Consider the following 27,720-nt stretch of genomic DNA (forward strand, 5'->3'; position numbering starts at 1 on the left):
TATTCTGCCAGAAACTGAGGCCAGCCAACCATATTTGCCAGAATCAAGGTCTAAGCAGCTTTGCTATTTGCCAAAAAGAGGGATAGACTGTCCTTAATGGTTGCTGGAGATGTAAATGAAACGTAATGAGAAATAAATGGACCACAAATGCACCCTGTTTCCCAACTCTGCCAAAAAGGAGAGGGCAGTAGGCAAGCTATGAGAGGAAATTTTCTACGACTTTATTCCAGCAAGACTGACCCAACCAGAAGATAACAGGCACTGGAGTGCATTATATATTACAGTGTTCCTGTTCATGTTTATGGTAAGACGGCTCCAGAAACTGCAGCCTAAGTTATTGCTGTCAGAAAGCCATAAACTGTATAAAGAGGTACGGAACCATCTCACTGCTGAGCACAAAACAGACTTTCAAACACCTTTGGTGGGTCTCACATCAACATAGAGCTGAGTGCCACCCTGCAGTAACATAAAAAACATCCGACTGCCATGGGTTGCCAAAACACGATCTGATATTTTGCATTCCACCCTGAGGCTGTAGATTCACTTCCTCAACGAAATTGAACAGAGGACATCTGTTTCTGACAACAGCAGTAAAAAAGTCAGTCCACTGATCTTTGCATTTGAGAGGAAAAAAGATGTAGAAGACTAAATATAACATAAATGTTACTACCTTAAGAAGTCCTTAATATGAGGAATGGAGACATCCTATTCCTGGAGGAAATGAATCAAGTTAAGTATCAATTTTGATCACAACTCTTCCAGAGAAAGTCCAGCTTGTTGGACCAGCTTTTGGAAAGAAAGAATTTAGACAAGTCACATTCCAGTTTATCCTGTCAGAGAGTCAGAGTGGTTGGGGTTGGAAGGGACCACTGAAGGTTGTCTTGTCCAAACCCCTGCTCAAGCAGGGCCACCTGGAGCAGACTGACCAGGACCTGGCTTTTGAAGATCTCCAAGGATGGAGACTCCACAACCTCCTCAGGCAACCTGGGCCAGTGCTTGGTCACTCACATACTGAAAAAGTGTTTCCTGATGTTCAGATGGAGCCTCCTGTGGTTCAGTTCTTGCCCGCTGACTCTGGTCCTGTCACTGAGCACCACTGAAAAGAGCCTGGCTCTGTCCTGTTTGCGCCTTGCTTTCAGGTATTTATGCACATTGATGAGATTCCCCCGAGCCTTCTTTTCTCCAGGCTGAACAGCCCCAGCCCTCTCAGCCCTTCCTGAAAGGTGAGATGCCTCAGTCCCTTTGTCAGCTTAACAGCCCTCTGCTGGACTCTCTCCATTATGTCCTTGTCTCTCTTGCACTGGGGAGCCCAGAACTGGACACAGTCCTCCAGGTGTGACCTGTGATGATGATATTCCTGTTCATCCCACGACAATGTTACAGTAATACTCTCTGGTCTGTGAAAATCACCCTTTTTAACTCCATGTTGAAGAACGTATTTTTATCTATGTATTCCATTTCCACTTTGCTTGGGAAGGGCATTAACTAGAATTACAAAGGTGAAAGGGGAGAAAATTCTCTTTTATCCATTACACCAAGAATGATGGCTCTTAAAAGCATCGTTTTATAAAGTGATTGATGGTTGGCCATGTTCCAACAAAGGTAATTTCTCCAATACATAACAACACAATCAGTATAATTATTAGAGACAAATATAAAAATGTAGACCAGTTCAGTTTTATAAATAAAACAAAGATGTGAACCCGTTATGTTTTCAAGTCACCTTTTGCCTCCAGAAAACAGCTGTAAATGAAGCAACTGTGAGACTGCAGTATTCTGATACAACTAATTTGGGACATCAGGATGAACTCTTTGGGGTTTTCTTCTCTACACGGAAAACCAGGTATCATGGAATTTACAGGAAAACAAAACCCAAACATTGTCTTGAGCAACAGAGAACAGATTTAAACAAACCTTTTCCTCTTGGAGCTGCTACAAATTCCTTTTCCCTCTCTTAAAGGTCAGTCAAAAACTGAATGTAAGGAAATAGATTTAGGTAGCCTACAACCTTTTCCAGCTGTTTCATCTTAAAATGGTTATACATGTGTCCATATGTATATAAAATAAATATATATATTTAATCATAATCATACAATATAAAGTATATAGCACAGTTCAAAGAATTTTTTGAAAATTTATGCTGCTTTTAGTTAATCATGATTACCAATCTACTGAAAATTATCATAAGGACTACAAATCTGTTCCAATGAATAATTCTTTGTCAAAAATCTTTGGAAAAACATTAATAAAATATCACAAATTTAGAAAATTATTTACCTGAAAAACATGTTAATTATTAATGATTCTAATTGAGTATGAATATCATGATGGGAAATTCTTCTATGTCTCCAATTAGAGAACTAAGGAGGAATTATTCTTAAACTCTGCTAGTGAAAAAAACCCAAGTTCTGGCCTGGGCAATAGTTGCAAACAAAAGCTGGATTTAGACCTTGTTAAACTACATAAAAAGAAAAGTTCAATATCGGTATATTTATTTTTCTTCAACTCACGAGAAAAGCAGAAAGATATTAAATTGTTGTTTTCGCTTTAAATTCAATTCACTATGTCTTAAATGGACACAAACCAAAATTATAACTTCTTGTTGGCTAACCACAAAACACAGCTTTTCTTTAGGTAACATTAAAGCACGGGGAGCAATGATTAAACCCTCTCTTTCAGTGAACAAAACCTGATCAAAGCTGTGCATTTCATTAGAACTTTTTAAACATCAGATTTAAAATATGATGTGACTTAATACAGATTCTGCTGTTCAAAGACAAAAATGCTGAGATGTTCTGGTTAAACTTCTGCATGCTATTTACCTCTGAACACCCGAAGAATGCTGTAATAGAGAAATATTGCGATTACAATTCCTATTTATTGAAATCAATAGGAAGTTATACGAGCATACATTTGTGAAAATGGAATGGAGAAAACCACTATGCCTTCACCTTACAAAAATTACAACTTTTTCCATTTACTATGTATCTGGTTACTAATCAGCAATCGGAAATGTGGATATAAAGTAAAGAATCCTCCTGCTCCATGGCATACGAGGTTTACTGAAGTAGTGTTCCTAAAATACCTTTGATGGGATGACAATTTCTTTGGCACGCACCCATGACAAGAGCCGATTTTCCTGGATGAAAACAATCTGTTTAAATAATAGTTTTTTGTGGGCAAATGGAAGGTCAGGGCTGTGCAAGAAATAGAACTGTGACTGCAGACTACAGATGCTACGGACACTGGGAAACCTCTGATGTATTAAGGAATTTCATGGACAACAGATGGACATGTTTGGATCTGCTGAGCATTTGCACTCCCCACTGAACTGTTTATTAACTTCAGGATTGCACCAAAAGTCTAATGAAGCAAATAAACTTACAGGACTTCTCTTTCTCAGAGGCAAGAGGCACTTTCACAGTTTCATTTCAGGTAGGGTTACGGGATGGAGATGTTACTCAACAGAAACAGTTAAAATAGCTTATTTCTGCTTTTGCCATGACTATGTGCTTAGGGAAACATTAAGGAAACTTGCTTTTTAAGTGCAAGTGCTCAATGAATGGAAGAAATGATTGGCTCTAACAAGTAATGCAGTGTGACATTAAAACAGCTTAAAAAGTTAAAGAACTCACCGACTCCTTCCGGCTCATAGTTTTGCTTTGGGAACGGGAGCGGGAGATTGTACTGAAAAAGGAATCCTTTTTTGATGCAGACAACGGTGGAGATCCTGTAAATTCACGTCCTCCAGACAAGCTCTCTATGCTTGTTGATGAGCTGATGTTTTTCGAACTTTGGCCTGGAAAGCAAGTATAAAGTAACAAAAGAATTAATCAATGGGCATTTTCTTTTCCCTGTAAATACTTCCTTGTCTTAATTGACATTCACTGAGACTTACGGACAGTTCAACACAGAATGAAATGTTGAAGTGTGTCAGCATGCACTGTGAGACTGAAGGACTATTCTGATATACATGGAACTCAATTTTCGTATGAGAGAAAAATACAAAATCTTAGTGTATATATAGATATATATACAAACACACACTATATTGTGTGTGTGTATATATATATGCTAAACAACATATATACACACACACATATATAAAGCAATACCATTTCAGTATATATACTGTATTATATTCATAGACCGAGGACCTTCTCTTCCCTGTGTGGCATAATGAGCAAAAGAACCGTCTCATAACAACAACAACAAAAAAATCTGTCATCAACACTGCAAAGGAAACCCTTTTTCTCTCAGCAAATGAACTATAAAACTTGGCAAAGAAAGCTAAGAACCAGAACGTCAGATTCCAAGAATGAGTTGGGCATTGAACGTCTAGATGACAATATCTAGACATAAGACTAGAAAAAGTAAGTTAAGTTTGGGAAAGAATATAAATCTAGTATTGTCCACTGTCTAAGTGAAGACGTGTATATATGCCTGGACTGTTTCACCATGACACCGTATGCAGTCAGGCAGTCTTTGATAAGGACCATTTGTTCCAGTTGAGGCCCACAAAGTGTTTTGAAATATTTAACTTAAAATTTTTTCTTTAATAGCTCCACAAGAAAAACAATTAATATGTCAGTTTTCATTAACTTTCAATATGAAAATCTTGCATTAGGACAGATGCTAGTTTTAAAAGACCTTTCAGTTAGGTTTATGAGGAATTCAACCCAGCATGACACGATGCAATTCTAGAATTCTCCATTCTGAAAAGTAAAATAGCAAGTAAAACTGAAGTTCTAGAATTCTTCCCTTTTCTTATTTTCTCAGCTGTTCTGATGAGTCTGTTTATGTTCTCCCTTTTTCCTTTCCTTTGTTTTTGGTGTGCTTTTCATGCTACCATCTATAGCACCAAGAATGATCCTCTGAAACTAAACGATTCAGATCTCACAGGTGCAGCTTCATGTCCTTTGCAAGGTTGTGACTGAATTCAAAACCACCTCCCTTAACAGATGCCAGTGGTTCATCCTTCTTTGCTCTGAGCTGCTCCCACCCGCTACACCAGTTTTACTCCCAGATATGCCACGTATTATTGCACAGACCTTACAATGTATTCAGTGTTTTGTCATTGTGGATGCACTACCAATTCTGAAAATACAAAACTAACTCCTTTTCTGGAACGGATTAGTCTCCCCTTCCTTACACACTGCAGTCTTCCCCCGTGACACAGGTTTCTAGAGAAATAGAAGAAAACTAAAAGACAAAGAAATGAAAGAAAATAGAGGCAGAAAAGGCTGCAGAAAAGAGAAAGAAATTCAGATGTAGATACAAATGATGACCAGCTCTGTTGAGATCAAACATTCTAAACAAAAGGAAACAACTAGCAAAACCTACTCATACAGAAACATCTTCACTTAATTCAGTCACTTAAGATCTAGAACAGTAATTGTCCTTGAAGTGGAAGTCAGGGGTGCCATGCTTGCCCACCTGCTGGGGGGACACAAAGCTTAAGCCAAGTTCTCTATGGTGTTTGACCTATGCAACATATACTGCACAGCCGTAGCCACATGAAACCAGCAATTCACATTTTCTTAAGGGAATAAATACGGGTCTATTTAAAATGTAATCTTGGCAAGAAGACTGTTAAATGCAAAGAGATGGAACTAGCAAAGAATAAAACATCACATGTGACAAAACAGACCAAAAAAGAGAAAACCCAAGAAAGGATCTGGGTTTAATATTCCCAATGTTTTCTGGAAGAAAATTGGCATATAAACTGTTTCCCACCTTCTCCTTCATTCTCTCCTGCCTGATTTTGCTCTTTGCTCCAATGACCCTCCTACATTTTATGTCCTGCTTCTCATATTACTGTGGACTTTGTCTGTCTGCCTCCTCCTCTTCCTCAGACCCATCCACATCGCCTTTTCTGCTTCTGTGACTTCCTTGTTCCAACTTTTTCCTTTACATATACTTCCCTTCCCACCAACCTCATTCAACTGCATTTTTCTGTTTCTTCTCAGCCCTCCTCTAGTCACTTATCACGTACCACTTAGTCTGAACAGCTTCCTTATAGTGCAGGAGATGGAAGCTGTAAGATCTCACTTAACTGTTGCCTTCACATTTTAAAGAGAAATGGGATGTGCATTAATTAGGTGAACATGAATCTTCAATCTGTAAATAATTCTTGAAATGGAAAAGGAGAAAACACTGCATGGCAAACAGCAGAAATAATTCAGTCACAAGGAAGTTTTTAGAAGATTTCTAATTTTAGGATAAAATCACGCCACTTGGCAACACCATTATCCTTACAGTTGCCTTTATGTAAGAAGGAGCCTTTTTGTGCTTTTCATAGTAGCAATTTACAACGGAAGTGTGGTTTTACAGTAGGTAAAACCTAAAAATAGTTTTGGAACAGATGAAATTATATATTTTAGCAAATAAAGCATTTATAAAAGAAATTCACACAGCTAAGCCAGAGCAGCCAATATAAATGCTTACCATAAAAAATTATTTGTGGACAGAGTAATGTCCAATGAAAAAATATTTTATTATGTATAAATCAGACTAAATGGTCTGTCTTTCCCATCCTAGTAATAAGAAGATATCTTCCACATAGGATCAAGATTAAAAGAACAAAAAAAAGTTAAACAAGGAGCAATGTATGTTCCTCACATACTTCTCCACTGCATGGCCTGCACTTAAACCCCTTCACCTGCAAATAAGCAGATTATGTGGTAAAATTTCATAGATACCATAGAAAGAGGGACACTTTAAACATATTCAAGGAACTCATGCACATGAAATAATACAGCTTGGTAAAATGATGGCAAAACGATTTATAAGGATTTTATTTTTCTGTAGTCTGTCTTTCAGTTCTAAGCAAAGACAAATCAAAAATAAAATAGCAAATTGAAAAGACAGAGAGCTATCCTTCTGGTCACCACTTTGCTTACTAAACAGCTACACTTCAAAAGATGGATCACAGTTTAGAGGAATGGAATAGGCAACTACTTGCATAACCAAACAAGAGAATAAATATGTATAGCTGGGACTTTGTGGACAGAATAATACAACTGTCCTTAAAGGGAATTTGCTCAAATAACACCAAGAGCTTTGACTAATCTGGTTCTTATGGACTAAAAAATATAATGAAGATGAAAAATAAAAGCAATACAAGATGTATTGAAACTGAGATAGAGATGCAGTAAAACAGAAGTGATAAAAATGCTATTTCTGTATGTCTTATACCCAGGTAAGAAGAAAGCTTAGGATGCACCTGATCCTTCTGCATGAATAAGCAAATCTGAGAAAATTATCATCAGGAAACACTAAATTTTTACTCTGACTCCAACCCTGTGAACAGCACTGTGACATGGATTATTTGGGGATGTGGTTAAGAATTAAGCAGGACAGAATGAAGAGCACTTATGAATAACTACAGTATGTTGCAAGTCATAAAGCAGAATTCTTGGACTGCAGTAGGCTTTTCCAATTTCCAGAGGAGTCATCATTTTTACAACTGTAAATAAGAAAACTGAAAGATAAGTCACGCCAATCATACATATTTTCCCTAATGTAACAAAAAAGCCACCTATCATTTTTGCAACACAGTTCAGTGGAGCTGCTGCAAGAACAGTTAACCGAAGTCACCGTGATGCTTTCCAAGTCTTTCAGATGTCTTATGTGTGCACTGCTTTCTGAAGCATTAACAACCCTCACGTAACTTCAGAAATAACACTGTAGCACCAATGCAGAGATTCCAGACTCTTGGAAGGATTACACAAAATGCCATTTGTATCTTCTCTGACATGTGTCTCACTGATTCTGTATTTTTCTTAATAAGCAGTGTGGCATGTTCTCCTCACTCAATAGCTCAACAAGAAGGTCATTCGAGAGAGTTTCTGATTTTCTAATTCCTCAGACAAAAAAGGCAGAAACGCCCCCCAAACCCAGAACTCCTACCCTCCATGTATGATCAAAATGTATGAAGTGATGCAATAAACTACAGCTAATAAGTAATCAAACTCATCTTTGTCTTCTTTAGCAGCTTAATTGCCAACCTGAGATCAAAACTTTCATCTTCCTCTGCTCATTCTATCAACCTCAGATAAATACATCTCCTTAAAAGAAAATCTGAGGAATCTAATCTCTGAGTATCTAGCCATATATCAGAAGGTCCCAAAGCCTATATGAAACAGGCTGAAGAAACCACAAGCATGGAAATAAAATAAATGCTCACAAGGCACACGGAGCAAATAGCTAAGGATCCCTGACGTAAGCAGTAGTCAGAATATATTACTGCGTAGGATGTCTCAAAAATATGTATGTGCACACTAAAAATGCATAAACAGTTCACAGTCATGATGCACAGGATTTAATGCACTAAAAATACATCCCCTTCTGAGGTGAAAAGGAGCAGCATTACCTCCGTGTGCTGGCTTCTGACTGACTTACTGCTTGCCTGTTGCTAACGATACTGGGGCTGACCCCAGGGTCACAAAAGCTCTGCCTCGAAACCATTTGGAAAATACATGGATGTGGTAGTGGGAAAAGGGACTGAATGTTGGTATTGCTGGCAGGGCAGAGGGTGGAGACATGAAATGCCTTGAAAAGAAAAAGGAAAGTTTAAATGTAATGTGATCTATAATCGGGATTTATAATAAAGTAAAAGGTGATGATGAGAGGATTGGACAAGACTTATGATGAAAGAAAAGCAAGCTGCACGTCTTACTAAGTTTAAGTTAAGTTATAGGGGAGATAATCATGAACTTTGGAGGCCTCTACTAAAATATAGGAAAAGTGTGAGAAGACACGCACAGAAGGCATACAAAAATGATAGCTCGCGCCTACAGAGGAAGAGAATAGCTTTCATAGTTATAAGGAGAGCAAGGACAAAGATACCAAGAGGAACAGAAGTAAGGCACGATCTATAATTCAAAACCACTCAGATCTGCTCATCTATTACTCTGTATCTGCCACAGTCAGGATGTAGAATATTAAAATTTGCAAAAAGAATGATATGAGTTTTATAAAACTTTTAAACTTTGAATTAGTTTCCCTTTTTCTCCTACACTGAAATTGGAACAAAGGCTTCCAGCACTTTTAAAATGTATTCAAACCATCTCATCACACAAATCCATATGCTTATTATTTCAGGCCGAGGCAGGTAAGCTCCTCTATAGTCGAGAGCGTTAAAGTAGATGTTCAGCTCAAAATACCTGCCCCAAATATAGCAACAGGGAAGTAACACAACTAAAGAGACACTGACGACCGAATTGCCCCACGCGACAAAATGTGAAACGGACTACAAAGTGCAAGGCAAATACACATTTTTAACGCAGACGGATGCTGGCGTACAGCGAATGTAACCGGAGGGCCACACACAGCACAGTCAGGGAGCGATGAAGTGAAGCTGCTTTTTTTTTCTCTACACAACAGTGCCACTCGGTGGATGGACAATGGCAGTGAATGGAGATGCCACGCATGGAAAAAACACGCGGGGATGGGTGGGCAGGTGGAGGGTAACGCTGCAGGCGCAGAAAGACCCGCTGTCGCCGCAGCAGCCGTACCTGGGAGGGCAGGGGGATGCTGTGCAGGGCCCGGCAGCGCAGCATCGCTGCCTGCGCCCGCCTCGCCTGGTGAACAAACAACAGCGTTAGAAGGTTTCCCCAACAAATGCAATTCGCTGAAGTAAAGAGCTGCAACTTTGGGGTTTTTAGCTGGAAGACCCTGCTTTGAACACAAACGACATCGTAAGAGAGCGGTGTAATAGCAGGCAAAGACAAAGGGGGAGTTTTAATAATCAGTGCATTATACGCCGCATTCAGACACGTGCAAAATAGCAGTGTTTTTAAGAGACTGTTTTATATCAAAATCTAAACTAAAACAAAAAATCAAACCCATTTTGTTTGTGGTACTTTACACTGACAGTGTTATTCATTCTGCTAGTTTGGGAGCATCATATTCAATAAAATTTCATAATTACCTAAGAATATATATATTTATATGTTTTTTAAAAAAGGAAAAAAGCATGTGTTAATGTTGTTTTATTACCTTAATTTTTATTCAGTTCTTCTATCAGTACGGACAATTTCTTTTTCCTTCTGAAAAAGTGTACTTGTTTTCTAGACACAGTTCATAAATAATTCTAAATATGGAGATAATTTCTTCAGGGCATATTCGGTGACTGGAAATTCTGTTCATGTTACAACAAATACCACAGAAGTATCAACTCATAAAAACAAACAGTAGTCTGGAAACTCTTTAAATAGTTGATCACAGTCTTGGCAGACCTTCGTCTTCAAACTGGTCCTCTAACATGTCCTTGTGATAACATGACGTTCAAATAAAAAGCCTTTTGGGTTTCAGCGTGAAAGAACCTAGAAGAAAAACCATATCTGGCCCTCTCAGGGCAGAAGTGAAAGGGAAATGATTTTTTCTGGCAACACACTGCCATTTGGTAATCAAAGAGTATCCAGTTTCTGGATGCTCAAGAATCCAGTGGAATGCAAAGGGCAACAATTCTGCTTTTTTTACCAGACTTTTTCCGTAATAATATTTTTGTCTTTCAAGAGAACGCACTCAACCGACAATCCAATAAATTCAAGATTTGGTTTTAACACTTGTGCCAATGCATTCCTTCACTGTGTAGGATCAAGAGAATATTTTAATCCCTTTTCTATTCGCAGGCTACCTTGCATAAGTAATCAGTAATGATACCAAATCTTCTTCTGTGCTGAGGACAGGCTGAACGGGATTAATATATTATTAGAAGGAAGTGAATTTCCAATTAAGTGTCTGGATACTTTGTTCAGCTGTGATTTGTGATGTTGAAGACTCATCTGGAATTACAGGCTTGCAATTATTATTATTTTTTTTTAATATTAGTCCGCTCTTTTTCCATTCACATTATCTAAATTATATTAATTTTTTCTTAGAGAAATTCAGCAGCAAGCACCAAAACTTTAGAGTGACGAATAATTACTATCGATTATGTAAACCAACCATCCCTCATCTAGTGCACAGCACAAGCTACCCCTGGAGGTGGCAGCACGAATGACACCTGTCGCTGCTGCTGGTTTGCGAGTGGTGACTGTCTAAACAGAGCTGTTAAAGCTGGGATAGGACCATTCTGCCAGTCCTGCAAGATACTTTGTTACCAAGGACTTCTTCACACTTAATAAAAAAGTAGATCAGGCAATTAATTTAATCCCTTCAAACTTATAACCCTCTACATATTAATTTAAATTATCAGCACTACTTGAGCATTCAAAACCTAAAACGACTAATACAATATGAGAAAAATGGATAACTTCTTTTATGACTTGATGCCTGTCAGATTTACGGCACTTTGGTCTGTTATACTGTCCAGCTGAGCATCTGTGAGTGTTAGATCAACCTGAAGTGCAAATGTCTACAAATTTAAACCCCAAATCCATGCCTCTGCCTACCTCAGCTAAATAACCAAGCTCCAGAAAGTTGAGGAGAGCTAAAAACACAGTGAAGAACAGGAACACAAGACAATCAGTGACAGGTAGTCAGTAACCTGGGAGCCTTATAGTTACAAACCACACCAAATAGCTTTTAGATACTCAAAAGCTAGAGCAGCATCCAGAGTTTGAAAAAGTCAGTGCAGAAGGTAAAAAGGCATGTAAAAAAGTTCAGCACAAACAGGATTGGAATGAGAGCTTCTCAGGGTGTGGATATATTCTAAATTCTAAATCTTAATGCCTGGGATAGAAGTACCCGCAACTTCTCAGAGCTGTGAGGGGTGCCCTCATTCACTGGAGATGCTGTACAGCACTTTCTTGAGGTGGTGATACTGTCATTCTGCACAGAACTGAAGAGACTTATTCTCACTTCTAAGGCATGATAGAGATGGTGCTGAGTTGTTTAGAAAGGTATCTGCATGCAAATAGGTTTGGTTTTGGTTTTTTTTTTTTTTTTTTTTTGCTAAGCCATTCCTACATTTAAACTTACTTCAAAGAGAATTCACTGGGCAGCCTCTAAAAGACTTTATACTTCCTTTGCCATTTTGGGTTTCTCTTTAAAAATATAGATGATGGCATTTGCAAATGTAGTTAGCTGCTGTCATTTAAAATTTCTATCCAGCTACAGACAAGATACTGATAACTGTACAGGTCTGGAACAACAAGCATGGCACTAATATGTAAAACAAAATTCATTGTCATCTCACCTGATTAAAAAAAGTATATTTACATTTTGTTGCCTTTAAATTACTTCTACAAGTGTTGTACCAAATATGGTTAGATAGAGTAGGGTGAGAGGAAGCTGCAGGTACCGAAGCGTTGCAGTATGTTTTGTTTTCTCTTACCATGAAAATGCTTTGTGCCCTACATTGTAAATTTGCATAATTTCTTGATAACTTTACCAAACCTTCATACTCCTGTTAATACAGAAACATGTGCACAGCTTGTACATGACAATAACCAAATATAACTACAATTTTTAATTCTGATTCTGGTACAGAAAGTGTCAGGTGCATTTCTGGATGATTCAACATGTTAGTTCGCACATACAAGCATAAACGGGGTCATTTTTGACCAGCTAGATCAAGACTAAGCTACAATCGATTCCACCTATAGAAGTTCCTTCAAATTGTACACTTCTTTTATATTAAGCAGGGAAAGAAAATAACCACCAGAGGACCACTTTTTAAACCAAGAGGTAAAAAAAGAATAATGTGATAAGGGAACTATCGAAAAAATTTTTAAAAAGCAAACAGAAAAGCCTCTCCAAAATTGTGGAAGTAATTTTGTTCCACGCCTGATTTTACTTCCATTGTTGTGAACAGGATTGCATAAAGGATTCACTGCGATTCAGTTTCATGTTTGCACTGTAAAACCCTTGCTGGAGCAATTTCTGGAATTACTCTGTGATTCTAGAAAAGCTGCACATCTGGATTTTGCCAGGCAGCTGCAGTGGCCCTTACAGAAGTGCCTGTATCTCTCTGCTTCAAGAGAATGGTTGCACATTTCAAATCTGCTCCCTCAGTGTCTGCTGGTCTGCTGGGCATGTGATGCATTAGGAAAGGACTAACTTTTGACCATATGGGTGCCACAGGAAAGAGGAAGAACACCAACTTCAGCTACAAGGTGCTAGTTCCCTTCTCTTACATTTTTAAATGTGGTGAAAAACATCATGCAATCTGACGTAATGGTTCAGGGCAACCAACATCAGCCCTCAATTTATAACCATTACTTAGGATGAGTTGCTAGAAGCAGCAGATAAAGTATCACTCTACTTACTCCTTGCAAAGAACCTGCTGCCGTAGGCTGCTTGAAGATGAAAAGCAGTAACATGCCTTAAGCCTGGCAGAGTATAGGAGACAACTACCAAAGCTGAGCTTGTGACTTTGTTGTTTGAATAAACTGTCCTCGAGAAATATAAAAAAAAAAGACTGAAGAAAAAGGAAGAGAATTTACTAAACAGAGAAAGTGCAGATGGCCATCACAAATTACTAAAAGGCAAATACATGTTATTGTTCAAATAACCTCTCAAATGAACTCCACACATTCTAAAGGGAAGAAGATTTCATTTATTAAGAATTACTCTGTAATTGATCTAACTTCCTTCACTCATATTTAGCTAATTTTGTTATGCATGGGATTTGTGCCAATAACCTGAAAAAACCCTATATGAAATTAGTCTTATGGTTAAAAATGTGTTGTGTTTAAAAGACTGAAAAGTTAATTGGCTAATGTTTATGGTAAAGATTTAGTTTGTTGGTATGTCTGATGTAATTTCTTGTTAATAGTTTTTTTTAAGGTTCAAAACTTCCTATAGTATTTGTACATTCTTGAGATAACATCTAATTCTGTATTGCGTTGCAAACGTGCTGTTGCACTTAGCAGAGATGTCCTGCTCAACAAAAGTCTGTTTTTTTCTGTTTCCCCCCAAATAGCTACCCATCGATATAATATCAATAAAAGGACGTTTTTCAGTCCTTCAGACATACGACAAAGCTTCCCTCTGTCGTGGCACTGCCACACGTTTCATCTTTACCTTTGCCCAGCTGAACTGGCATGCTTTCGGACTTCATCATCCTCTGCTGCTGCGCCTGGTGGTGGTGGTGGTGCTGATGGTGATGGTGGTGCGGGGGGGTTTCCACTGCGCTTCTGATGGGCATTGCAGGGGGAGGAAAGCTGCTCCCGCCGGCAGGAGCACCCCCAGCCCCGCTGGAAGCCATGGCCGGAGCAATGAGCTTTCGGCCAAAATTCAGTAAGCTGTTGGAGACTTTGTTAATGTTCAGTGGGGCAGCCTTAGCACTGGCGCTGAAAAAAACAGAAGAGGAGAAGTCATCACATCCTTGGCAACGTTTGGACAGACATAGCAATGCATGCATTGTTCTCCAAAAATGGGAGAAAAAAATCCAAGATCTGAGCATTACAAAGAGAATTTTTTACCACAGTCGCACTGGAATATACACAGGAACCACAGGGACTGCATGTGGTGTGAGTTGTTCCCAATCAGTAGTGGACAAAATTTTTGGCCCTTTCTTCCTGAAAAATGCAGACTAATCCCCCAAAAAGCAAGTTTGCACCAATTTTCTTAGTTTGCCTTTTTAAATGTAAAAAATAAAAAATGAAAATGTGACCAAAAGCAGTAGAGGCTCTAAAGCATTGAAAACTTCATAAAACTGACTTTTCCCACTTCTTATTCAAAGACTGCTTTAATATTTACTTCCTCTAGATTAAGTTCCTTTAACTGTTTAAAATAACTCAACCCCAAACATTTATTTCAACAAGCAAAACTAACACTAGACAGTGTTTTTAGGCTGCAGAGCTAGATATTTCTTGCTTTTACTTCACCTTCTGCCCAGCCCATCCATGTCAAGCCAAGTGCTTTTTAACGTGAACCCTGATTTCAGAAGTGATTTTGGCTGAAGAATGGCTTCAGGATATAACACATATACTGGATCATGATCCTTATCATTGTTACTTTTTATTTTTAACTACAGTGGCTATTTAATTCACTTCAATTATATGCAACATTAAGAATGAGGAAATTGTCGAACCATTTAATCTGAATCTATCTAAGCTAAAATAAAGAGGCAAAGAAGCTTCAAATTCCCAGTAGAAATGTTCACATAACCCAGGGATCACCAAAGCCATTCCTCTTTGCTCAAGCAAGATTTTCCTGTTCTATATAATTAATGCTTGAAATACCCTTCACAGAAATATATCACAATCACAGAGACCTTTCCACTCCTGAGGTTTTATTTTACTGATCTGTACTTCAGTGATATAAATGGCTATCTTTAAAAAATTTGAAGAAATATACATAATTAAAACCAATACTATCACTGTACTGGGGAAAAAATAGTTTTGCAATGTTTTGGGGATGTCTAACTAAAAATATACTACACATGAATTAATATGGGTGACTTGTAACTTGCACAGGCACCTGGAAAAGTAATTTTGATTTTGCTTTTCATATCGTTTCCCTATTTGTCTCGAGAGATGTTTTTTTTTAGAATACACAATATAAACGCGTGCACACATATAGAACATATCCAGAAAATAACAACAGCTGAGTTGTTTAGACTCAGAATAGTTACAGTTAAAATGAGAGAAAGCAGAAGAAAGTATGTGAGCCTGCACACTCATGAGATATAGCCCCAAGCTGTATGGGGCCCTTCTGCCATATACCGGTGATGAAGAAAGACAGCATGTAGCGTTTTTTAGGAGGAACAGAAGCGCAGAGACTGGGACAAAGTGCTGCTTCCCGATTTATGGAAGCTGGAAAGGCATGGTTGCTGAATAACAATTACAGGGTGCTTCTGTGTCTCCCCATTTTCTTTCTGTAGCCTGAGAATGACAGAAAAAGTCACTAAAAAGAGAGCATCTTCAGAACTATGAAATACTCTTGCAGGAGTCCCAAATGATTTCAAAAGCAAACTGAATAGGTTGTAAGGATTTTAAAGAAGAGGACATGGTAAAATGTTTATTACGATAAAATTTTACTCTGCTACTACATAGCAGATTCAGTTATTCATCAGTTAGCCAAGATATTGCAGAGAAGCTTAAGGAAAAAAAAAGGGATTTTTTCTACTCCATCACACGTATGTGGCATCAGAAGAGTCAGCACAGGGCCTTTTGTTTAATGTCTTCTCCGTTCCATCAAGAAAACAAAGATTGTAGCTTTGAAGGTAGAAGAAGAAATGCCAAATGCTGGCTTAGCAGACATCAATCAGTTATCAACAGTTTGCAATGGATCTAATTACATCACTGATTTTGGGGGTCATAAGAGTAATAACTTGGTTGAGACTCAGAATCCAAACTTTAGTATATTTGGTATATTTTTTCCCCTCAGTCTACTAAAACTAATCACGAAGGTTGGGGTGGTATGTATCACTCGCTCCCCTGAAACATCACCTTAGAAAGAATATAATGGCTTGCACATTGAGTCCTAGGTTTATGCTGTCTCTAGGTCTAAAGCCTTGACAATCAGTAAAAAAAATCCCTTCACTTTGCACAAAAAATGTTATTTACTGGAAGTAAATCTTTTTCTCTGACAGGCTACCCAAGCCACAAAGCCACTGGATGCTTGGAGCTAACTGAATCATTGTAATCATTATGGTCCACAGATGCAGGAGACAAAGCTTATCCAGAGGCTTGTGTATTTGTGTCTACCAGCTTGTTTCTTTCTTGTTTTGTTTTTTCAGCTATATTTTATTTAATATAAAGTTATCAGTCTTCCTCCTACATTGTTTAATTTGCTGCTTTGACATATATGTAGACCAGGAGAAGTTAGTTTATTTGCATTTTTCAGATGATTTGAAAGAGAATTGAACAATAAACACCAAAAATCTTCTCTGAGCTGTTACGTCTGAAACATGATTTAAAAAAAATGCTTTCAACAATAACGTGCAATAATGTTTTATAATTATTTGAGAAAAAGGATAGTTATCACGACTCCTAATACCTGTATGTGATTTGGCTCTGCTATGAACTGATACTGCTAATGATCAGCTCAGAACACATACACATACATGAAAAATAAGTAATGATGCTATCTACATTTCTTGTCAAGAGGTGGTCTTAATAAAAGTATTCTGAATTAAAATTTATTGTGCAATTTCTCTGAATCGCAGCTTCAGAAAATGAACAATAGCAAGGTGCTAGATCTCTGGAGGAGGAACGTTAAAAGTGAACTGAAGTTCAGGAAAATAAGAACAACGTATCTATTTCTTACCACTTAATTGTCTGATATATTAATGCAAAGGATGATTACAGCCATTAAACACGGATCAATGTCTACATTTTAGCCATCTAATTGTACAAGACATGCACAACAATTACAAGAAAAATGCTGATTGATTATGTTGTAGAGTTATCAGCAGATGCAGTTAAAAGTAAGGCATCAGTTTAAAAATACGAGTATCAAGGAGACGTGAATTCCATCTATGAAGCAAACAATTTTGTTTCATCACAATAAGCATCATTGACCTTGACTGTGAATAGTATATTTTTAAACTAGCAGTGGGAAGATGATTCAATCTCTGCAGTTTTCTGCTAAGATGAAAATGTTTTGTTTTAAGCAAGCCTTATTCAAAGGCATTTCTCTCTTCAGTAAGTAGCCATTATGAGAGACAAGAGAGAAATATATAAATATGATGAATTAAAAAGTTTTATATGCAATAAAATAAGCAATATATATTAGAGATTTGCCAAGGTATTTTAAATATATCATTGAGCCTGTGGGATTAAAGATGAAAAAGACCTGGTATCTGAGCTAATCCATCTCTCTGCTCACTGCAGAAACATTTCCTAATGCTACGTCTTCCAGTTCTCTCTTTAGTCCAATCTTAAACAGATTTACCACATTTGGCCTACTTTAAATATTTCTGTGTTGAGATAAATTTATCCCAGTTATTCCTCTATCTGAACTATTTAAACCAATTTCTCCTCTCCTTTGGTGTGTACCCTGTATATATGTGTGTGATGAATTTATATTCCTGCATAGATTTAATGGACTTTTGTTTCCTGAGAATTTAGGTTTCCAATGGGTGTCATTCTTGTTTGGGCTTCATGATATATGTATTTTTTCAAAATCCTTGACATGTTTCCTTTGGAATTTTCAAAGAATTTATTTTTCAAGTTTAGGCAACTCTTGAGACCATTTTTAAAAAGAACGAATAAGCAAAAACATTAAGAAAATGCAACAGAATGCAGTAATTTTTGACACCATTCCCCAACTTTAAAGCCTGGTTTAAAAAAAAAAGATGCTTTTGCAGTCACCCTACTCAGCTTTAATTTCTGCTCCTTTCTCCATTGTTAAGAGCTTTTTCATCCACTCTGTTTTTTAGGTAGCTTTTAATGTAACTGATTTAAACAGAACTTGACATAGGTGCAAAGGTCTAAAAGCCCGCGAGTTCCTATGGCTCAGCAGGCACAGTATATGGCTGGGGCCACATGCAATCCGAGAAACTGCCTGTGACAGTATAAATTGAAGCACGGCATTGCATCTTGCGCTGACTTGCCCCACAGCCACCAGCAGCCACCACCCACCAGCAATCGGCACCCTTGTTGTGGCCACCCAGTCTGGGCATGCATACCTCTACACTCGTGACCACCAGATAAAATGGACTTAACAAGCAATTTAAACTGTGTTGATACAAACCGCTTCTAAAACAAGGGAGGAATGCCGCAAAAAGGTTTAGTAAAAATGACTTCAAACTGGATTTACATTAATTCAATTTAACTTACACAGCTTCTGGTACATAGATACTCCAGATTGCAATTAGATGCATTATCAGAAGTAGTTCAGCTGCAGAACTGGCACTGGCAAAGTTTTACCCCCTGCTTTTAGTACACACATTATTGTGTATGAATGTCCTTCGCCTTAAAAAAATGCCAGTGAGCTGACCACAACAGTTCCTGTAAAACTTTAATTTTTCATGTAATAATAGGCAAGGTAAGGATTCAAAATAAATGTCATGAAATAAACACATGTGCTTCTATGTAACTCCTGTTTGGGGATAAAAATGACTTCTGAAATGTTTTGTTCATGTAAGGTCTTAGTTCAGTGAACACCTATTCGGAAACAGCTTACCGTGTTTTGTTCATCAAGTCTGCTCCACGTGCTTTGTAATAATCTAAATTTTGCTGGAATTGATGAGTCACTGGTCTTGGATTTCTCTAAAAAATAAAAAAAATAAAAAAGAATACCTTATTGGAATTTTCTGAGAGATTTAAAGCAGACACAAGGTGTATGTTCATTAATAAAGATTAGAAATTTAAAGAATAATTTCTTTTCCCAAGGTCTTGGTTTCTCAAGGCAGCAATGCCAGTTACATAATAGAGAAGTTTTAAAATACTGAAAATAATACCAAATGTTAGCAGTAATCCCACTCTGTGCTCACAGAAATTAGTGTTTTCCACACAGCGACGGGGCTGTCAGCTGTAGTGGCAACATTTCTAACTAAATCAAAAATTATTGGAAAAGTTCAGATACTGATATGATTTCTTCCTTTATTTCAGGTATAGAATATTAATACCCCCAAGCTGAAGTGATATGTTTTTAAAGAAAATGGTAATAGTAAGGAGAAACTATAGCTAACATTTTGAACTGAATGCATCACTAGCAGTGTCTCAGTTAAGCAAAGAATTAAATTTAGCCAGACAACCCGAACTCTGCCACTAGATGGCACATGGAGCCTTATTTTTCTCTCCAAATTTCACCCTGCTCAAAGCAGAGGCTACTAATAAAGAACGGTCTCCTATAATAAAATGTATATAATTAATATTGAAACCAGAAGCCACTTGTTAGTCTCCACCTCTGCCACAATGAAACTATTTCACTGAAGCTGAAGTTCTGAAATCGTTCTTTTCGGATCTAATAATCCACTGAATATTAATTAAGTGTACACCACAGTACATGCGTGGAGTATCTTGATTGAACAAATGCACCCTGAAGAACATTATTTGGAGGGGGAAGTCAATATTTTTGAGTAAAAAGATCTGCATACAGACGAAACCAAAATAACAGAGAGGTACAAAGAGGCCCTTGGCGCGTGTGTGTATATATATATAAAAATTAGAAGATAAATGGATTAAAGTAAATAATTTCTAGTGTAAGAGAAAACAAAATGGTAAATTTCTGCATAACGATCAGAATATTTTATACAATATTTAGATTGCATAAAACAGATCTAAATACTTTCCAAGTATTTGCTTTAAAGGTTTATTCATTCATAGACTGTTGCCTTATATTCTGATCTGACTTCTTAAGTCCTGCTAGTAGTAAATATAGTTTTAATGAACTATGTAATGACCTTTCTGAAACAGTCATTCACAGGTGAGAGTACATTATATTTTTGATGGAGCTGTTTCAGTTTCACATGTTGTATTTTTGCCCTCCAGACTTCATTACAGACTGTAGTCTTCTCCCCTCATTTTCCACATAACTGCAGATAACCCTCCTTCCTTGGAAACCTTATTTTTGGAGGAGGACATAGGAGTTGCATTTTAAAGACCAGAACATTTAAAGAGGTGGTAGACATCAAAGGCCAGGATGATTTTTGGGGTCAAATTTAAGGATCGGGATTTCCAGAGAGTTTCCTGCAGCCAGTCTTAATCTTGTATGAAGTGTCCCATTTTCTTTCCTTGGAAACACATTAAACATTTTAAAAATATATCCTGTTTGCAATGTTCATTAAAAAATGAAACAACTAAAAGCTATTAGACAAGTGTTAAGAAAATCCTCATCTATCCTACCACCCACATTGCAATGGCCGGTCTATGTTTTTCCTCTCCTGTTATAAAAACAATATTTGCATAACTCTACCTATTCATATGGCTTGTAAGTCAGTCCTCATCAACTGACAGCAATAACAATGAATCAGCTTTAGTTATTATTGCTCTAGTTTGGTAATTCAATGCATTTCTATGATAATCAAATCCAAACTGACGTGATGAGGATTACTGATGGTTCTGTGATTCCTATGCAAGTAGTCAAACAACGTAACTTTCCTCCGATGAATTAAATAACTTTTTTCTTTGTATGTCTTGATGACCATTCCAACAAGGTGGAAGAGTAAGAGATGGTTGAAATTAACGGGCTCTTCTAACTCATAAGACAGCCCTTTGAAAAATTCATGTTACCAGATGCTAGCCAGTTTCGCAATTCACTTCCAATAACTCAGTATATATTTTAAACTTGGCAAAAACATTGAAATTTCTTTTCCACCACACAATAAATAAAAACATATTATTACACATTGCTTCTGAATAAAAAAAAAGAGGAAAAGATCATGTAGAACGGTATCTTGAAACATATTTATGCAGAAATGACAAGCAATTCAAGACACGAAAGGCTGATCTACTATCTAAGCACTTAAAGCCATTAATAGGAATAATGATCTAATTCGAACATATGAATGAGGCTCAAGAATTACTTTCACAGGGGCCTATTTAAATTCCTATGAGGTTTAAAGGTATCAAAGGAAGAAGCAGTTTAAAGTACTATTACATGCAGTGAAAGAAAGCCCTCAGAAAAAATGCAGTTGAAAAAACAACATTAGAAATGCAAGACAGTAAATACCAAGGGTTACTGCTGCAACACCTTTTGTAACACTACAGAGGTATCCTTTTGGAAAATGTCATTACTTAAAAAAACCCAACCAACCTGACATATATGTTAGCAGACAAGTATCTGTGAAGTATCACCACAGAAATTTTAAGTACTTCTGAAAACTGAAAATCAGACAGCAAAAAATATGGTTTTATGAAGATTATGATCTTTATGTCATTGTGACTGTCCTTTAAATTTTATATTCTTTTTAACCGTTTCAGTAAGTTAAATATAAGAAGCAGAAAGGACAACCTACACAATTACAACGTCACTTCCTTATGAATTTTAAACTAATTCCCCCCTCTAAGTATACAATTTGAGCTGTCCCCACTATTAATTCCATGTATTAGGACTGAAGACTAAACAAATTTATTTACAGCAGAACATAGCTCTGTTGTTTAAAATATTCACAGTAACCACATTTTTTTTTATACCCAGTGCGATTTAGAATGATCTTATTTGTAGTTTTAATTACATAAACAAGTCAAGATTTTTATTTTCTTTTTCAATTTATGTATTTTGACTAGTACCTCAGATAAAATATCTTTTCTTAAAAGGATGTTAAAATGACAGTTAAATCAATCCTTCAAATTAGTAGTTTGTTGAATTCCCCTAAGAAATTGTGTATTGTACAGAAATTATACAGATTAACACACTTATGTTTTTCCCCTTGTAAGAAAGACAGGGCAGAAATCAGAGAGAAAAGCTGCCTGTGCCAAGACTAGAAATCCCTCTTCCTCACACCCATTTTGTATGAGCAGTCTGCAGGTTTTATAATTCTTCTGATCTTAATTTCTAGCTAGAGTGAGCTTAGTTTCAACTGGTAGAAAATGCCCAGTTTATAGTTTTAAAAGGACAGTGGATGAAATTCAGATATAGAAGCACACATAGAAACTCATGTGATTTTGGACTTTGTAACTTCAAAATATATTAGCCACAGCCCAAGGGGAAGAGATGCCTTAAAATGTTTCAGGTATCCCTGAGGCACTTCTGCCTCTGAGCCCTTCCTTGGCTAAAAGATGCCCCCACCTCATTTGCCTGTTGAAGTCCTAACCTGTGTCCTCCTGCTTCTGTTCCCAGCCACCGCCAGACTCACTCACTCCAAATCCCACGGCTGGCAGGAGGTTCTTGGGGACTTTCTATTTGGCTTTATTCTGCTCCAGGGACAAGGGGCTGAGTTAAGTTATACCCACGCCTGCTCTTTTCCTAAGTGGGGGGGAGCTGAGGCTGGGGTCAGAATCACACCGAATGCAGCAGTTTCCCTTAACTTGCATAAACCACTGAAAAGCAATTCCCACCTGCTAAGGATCGTGCTCCATATGCTCAAATTCCCTAGAAATACTGTTTTCCTCCCTGGCCTCCAGAGACATATCGCATCACATTACCCACGGAGTTGATACGTTACAGCAAAGCACGCTTTTGTGTGACAGAAGTCACAGGCAGACATACCAGGAAAACCAGGTTACTGCTGCAACATTAACGTTTCAACATCTGAATACACATTATTTCTAAAAGTTTACATGCAGGTGCAAGCAGAGGAATCTCTACAACACTCTTTTTCTTCTTTGTCAAGGTATTTCCTTTCCCCGCCTCTTTAGAATTATTAACAGCAAAAAACCCCAACCAAACCAACTCAAATACAATCTTGCACAAAATCTGAAGGTTCAGAATAAGAGACAACAATGAAAAAAGATTTTCAATATGTCTGATGAAAAATGAGACTTATTTTAGTGAACATGCTATTGCCTCAATGCCAAAGGAAAAGCACTCGTCATTAGAGAAATGAATTGCTCAGCTGTTTATAAGCAAAAAGCTCTGGGGGAATTTCTCAAGACCCAAACCACAAAGCATTGCAGGGTTACACAAACATATGCTGCAGGTGTTTTAGGGTAGACAGGTGGGAAAACCTCACTTACGGAAAAATACTCCACTTAATAGATTGTATCTGAAACTAGATAACCTAAATGCAACAGAGAAAAAACAAACTAAACAGCAGCAGTGAATTATATGTACAGGCAGCATTAGGCTCACCAAAATAATCATCTCACTAGTACCAAGTGGGATTTTTTTAAACTAGGTTTTTTCAATATATTAAACAAATACTGCCAAAGATATAAGTTTTTTTCTAAAGTAATAATACTTTAAGCCTAAACCAAAGAACAAACTGAATTAAACATATATAAAAAAGGAGAAAGATAACGATGCAGTGTTGTTCTTTTTATTTGAGTATTTTTAAGAAGACAGTTTGCTCCTTTTTCCCCTCTTTAGCTGACAGGGCAATATTGGATTTTTTCATAATTCTTCTACAGCCCAAAACATTTTTGTATTAAAATGCTATTTTTTTCCCTTTCATTTGTTTCTACTAAAAGTTGGATGAGCATATGACCCACTCAGTAGTGGGTCATATGACATGACATGATGAGCATATGACCCCATTCAGTAATGACTAGGAGGTCAGCAAAGGTTTACCTCTTCCTTCTAGCTCACCTATGCTTCTTTCTTCAACAAAGATGATGCAAATGTGGCAAAAATTTGGACTGGGAACAGAGCTGAAATACAGCAGCTGAGATGAGGATAAGGAATACAGTTTGTTCAGTTTGGCAGCAGTTTTTTTTATTAGGCACTAATAATTAAAATGAAGTGCACACTAATGATTACCTAATAGCCTAGCTGCACAGAGAATTTCAACTTTCCTCTTTTTATTCTTTTGTCAGGTATCCAAGCAGCTGTCTCCACTCTATGACTAGACTTATACAGTATAAGCAATGGCTTAACATTACATAAACATGCCAAAATATTTTGTATATGAGACAACCAACCCACCAACTCTACAGCAAACATCATTCCCCAAGCAAAACTTTCTTTTCACCTTCTAATTTTTCTCCTCCCTAGTCATACCTTCTGCAAAGCAAGCAACCTGCTGGAGCACAAAAGGTATTTCATCCATCTATGAACCACTGAGTCAAACGCTTACTAAAAAAAAGAAAACCCTGTGAGACATTAGAGGACATAATGTGCTATTGGCAATTTTAAAGTGGTTCAAGGCCAACAGCAAAATATCATCCAAAACATAGGTTGATAGTCTGTATCTATCAACCCTACATATGAAATTAGCACAACATGAAGAGTATCCTGCACAGAACTAATAAAGAACTTCCTTTAATCACAGGAGTCGGGAGATCCATGCACTAATACTGGCATTGGCAAAGGAACACCATAATCCCCAAACTGGGAATAATGCTTCCTGTTTACATTTTTCAGAAAGATGCTGTGGGTCTCTATCGCAGAACTGGTTATTTACAATGCAATAACAGCATGAAGAATTATCATATTTAATCATTTCTAAAGAAAATTAGTGAGTGCTTTTTTTTTTTTTCCCTGAAACAACAAAATTCCCAGAAAGAACTGAAAAGGAAAGAAAATTCAGTTAATTGGGTCAAGGCAGGAAGAAACCCCTGAACTCTGATCAAGCTGAAATAAATTATCTCCAGTTTTGTTATGTGACAACCCTCCATTCCCCTGGCAACTGGAAATTTCAGATACCAGGAAGATATTTTAAATACTCTGCGATATGGTCTGTTTTTAACTTCATACACACATGCTTTCTCTCACATGGGCATTCTATGACAAGAGATGAAGAACTGAAAAAAATGACAAGTGAGATTTAAAAAATGCTTCAGTGACTTGACTGAAATAAATTTCTAGTTGTATATTTCGGCTTCTTGCCCTATCTGACTGGAAAGCCTTTATTTTTTTCATTTGTAGTTTTACAGCATATTGCATTTTAACAGGTAGATCAAATCCTACCAAATCAGCTTTTATCGATATTCCAGACAAAAAGACTCCAACCTGCCAATGTTCAAGTTCATAACCTGCGTAAAATCCTCATCTTGCATCAACAGAATCGCTTAAGTACCTTTTAAATCTGCCTCTTAATTTAGTCGCCTATTTTTCAGCTGAACCCTTGGTTTTAAGAAGTAAATTAACTAAATAGTGAGGTATAAATCTGACAGTGTTCAGCCCTACCCCGTGACAGATTTATGCTCTGGCATCTTGCAGCCCTGCACGGTTAGGAACAGGAGTTTTACAACATTGTGGAGGAAAGAAGCAGGCTTTTGAAGGGAACACACAGCAAGCCTCGCTTTCAACCCTGGAATGCTCCAAATTACGAGATTTAAAATATGACATCTTTATGTACAGAAAAGCTACCACATTATGGTTTTATTGGCACTCGTTTTGGACAACCTGCATAACTCACTGATGGCTTTGTGAGTAATGCAGTTATCTGGAGCTTGCACTGATAAAACCCTTAAAACCACACTTAGAGCATTATGTCTTCTCCAGATACCTGCCTGTACATAGATCTCACATATCAGAGAAAGAGAGGAGAAAATTTTAAGATGCTATTTGGTTATTTCTGTTATGTGGAAAAGAAACAGATTAATTTATGTTCTTCATGTAATGTGCTACGTAGAACACTTGAAAAAGGTCCCTGGAGGAGTGAAAAAGGCTCTTTCAAAGACCCCCATGCACACATCACTGCAAAAGGAATATGATGCCCAAGTCTTTTCCTCTAACATGCAGAGAGAATCTAAGGTTCTGGTGCTGCGGGACAAGCAACCCCTTTCATTTTGGGATTCCAATAATGAGGATACTACAGAGCCATTTGGAACACTACTGCTCCTTAAAAAGACAAAGGACAGAATCCTACCTCTCATCTCCAAACCTAATTTTCCATGAAAAGTTATAGCAAAGGATAAAATGTGCCATTCCCACTTCTATCTTGAAAGTATATTGGTCTTTCAGAGAAGCTTTCCCCAATGCAAATGTACTCAGATGGCTTTGTACATAACATTTAATACATTAATATTTCCTATAAAATATGTCAATATGCCAGCAGTATGTCTACATTTATATCAGAAGAAACTGAACTTAAATGCCATCATAATAGATTGGATATAATTCAGTAGCTAATCTTTCATACATTATTGAAAAGTTATGAATCTATTTTTATGTAACTTACAGTTTGTGTTTTGCAAATTTTAGTCAAATAAATAAATTATGATATGGAGAACTTTTGATTAGGTACAATCAGAGTGCTTTAAGTGTTTTAAGTGCTTCCTTTCGATAAACTACCTTGCAAACTAGAAGTGATTAATTGAATTGTCAGGTTGCACACAAGAAGAACCATAATCACCTCACTCTAACACTGTTAAATACATTTTATTAGTGTAATTTTATAAATAACATCATTACTCTTTAGGAGAGGGTCAGTAGCTTTAGATGACTTTTAAAGAGAAGTAAACCAATCATTTGAAAGAAACAGCCCCAAGAAATTAACAAGCAATAAGTTTTATTGGTAGCTAAAGTAATTAAGAGCTTGAAGTGCTTCAGCTTCTTGCTTTAGCATCAGGTACAATCAGAATTGCTTTTACTCTTCTGCTAAGGATATCAACTTGCTTGAAGAGAGAGCACAGTTTAAAGTTTTGGCTTCCAATAATAACTTCCTCTTCCATCGTGCCTCTCTAAAGTACTTGCCCTTAACATGACAGAGCTTACCAATTCCCAGTCAATATTAACAGGAATGCTGATCAGCACAGGGGGATAATCCCTTCCCTGTTTCTAAATTTTCCCCGATTGTCCCTCTGGCCTGAACATGATGTTGCTGAATCTCATGCCTTTTCGTCCTGATTAATAGGGAAGTCACCTTGATAAAAGGCATAATTACAAAATCTGCAGAGAAGATTGAAAAATACAAACACTTTTTTTTCATGTGGTTGCAATTCTTAGCCCAATGACTGGTCAGCAAGTAGTTGCCTTGACTATTTATTGAATAATGCGTACGTTACTTGCTGTTCTATGCAACACTACTATATACGTAGTTTAATATTAGTCAAAAGTAGAAACAAGGGTTCCTAACTTGCCTTTAGCTGTCTCCTGTGAAAGACTCTGCACCTCTTCACCTGCCCAGGAATCACCAGCCATGCCACCAATTCCTTACCACCCTCAAAGGAAGCAGTTCTCCTGCTGGGTCACACAAGACCAGCAATGAGAACAAAGCCAACTAGCCCTCTTTGCCGGGCTCTCCTCCCGCTGCCAGGAGTGGACTGCGGCACCATCTCACTTGGCCCTACACAGGACTGGGACAAGTCCTTTGTTTTTGCACCTGTGGCA

The 27,720-nt window shown here is 37.3% G+C and overlaps 1 protein-coding gene across 6 annotated transcripts in view; it reads right to left on the reverse strand.

The window, feature by feature from the left end:
• TBC1D5 (TBC1 domain family member 5) overlaps positions 1-27,720 on the reverse strand; it is a 321,595-nt gene that overhangs the window by 43,275 nt on the left and 250,600 nt on the right. For all 6 annotated transcript variants that reach the window (XM_075083197.1, XM_075083195.1, XM_075083192.1 and 3 more), the window contains 3 exons: positions 19,027-19,112; positions 13,975-14,243; positions 3,636-3,799 (listed from right to left, as the gene is read on the reverse strand). In XM_075083197.1, the coding sequence (XP_074939298.1) occupies positions 3,636-3,799; positions 13,975-14,243; positions 19,027-19,112 (519 nt within the window). The remainder of the gene's footprint in view (positions 1-3,635; positions 3,800-13,974; positions 14,244-19,026; positions 19,113-27,720) is intronic.

This window comes from Phalacrocorax aristotelis, chromosome 2 (assembly GCF_949628215.1).
Source record: "Phalacrocorax aristotelis chromosome 2, bGulAri2.1, whole genome shotgun sequence".
Taxonomy (NCBI): Eukaryota; Metazoa; Chordata; class Aves; order Suliformes; family Phalacrocoracidae; genus Phalacrocorax; species Phalacrocorax aristotelis.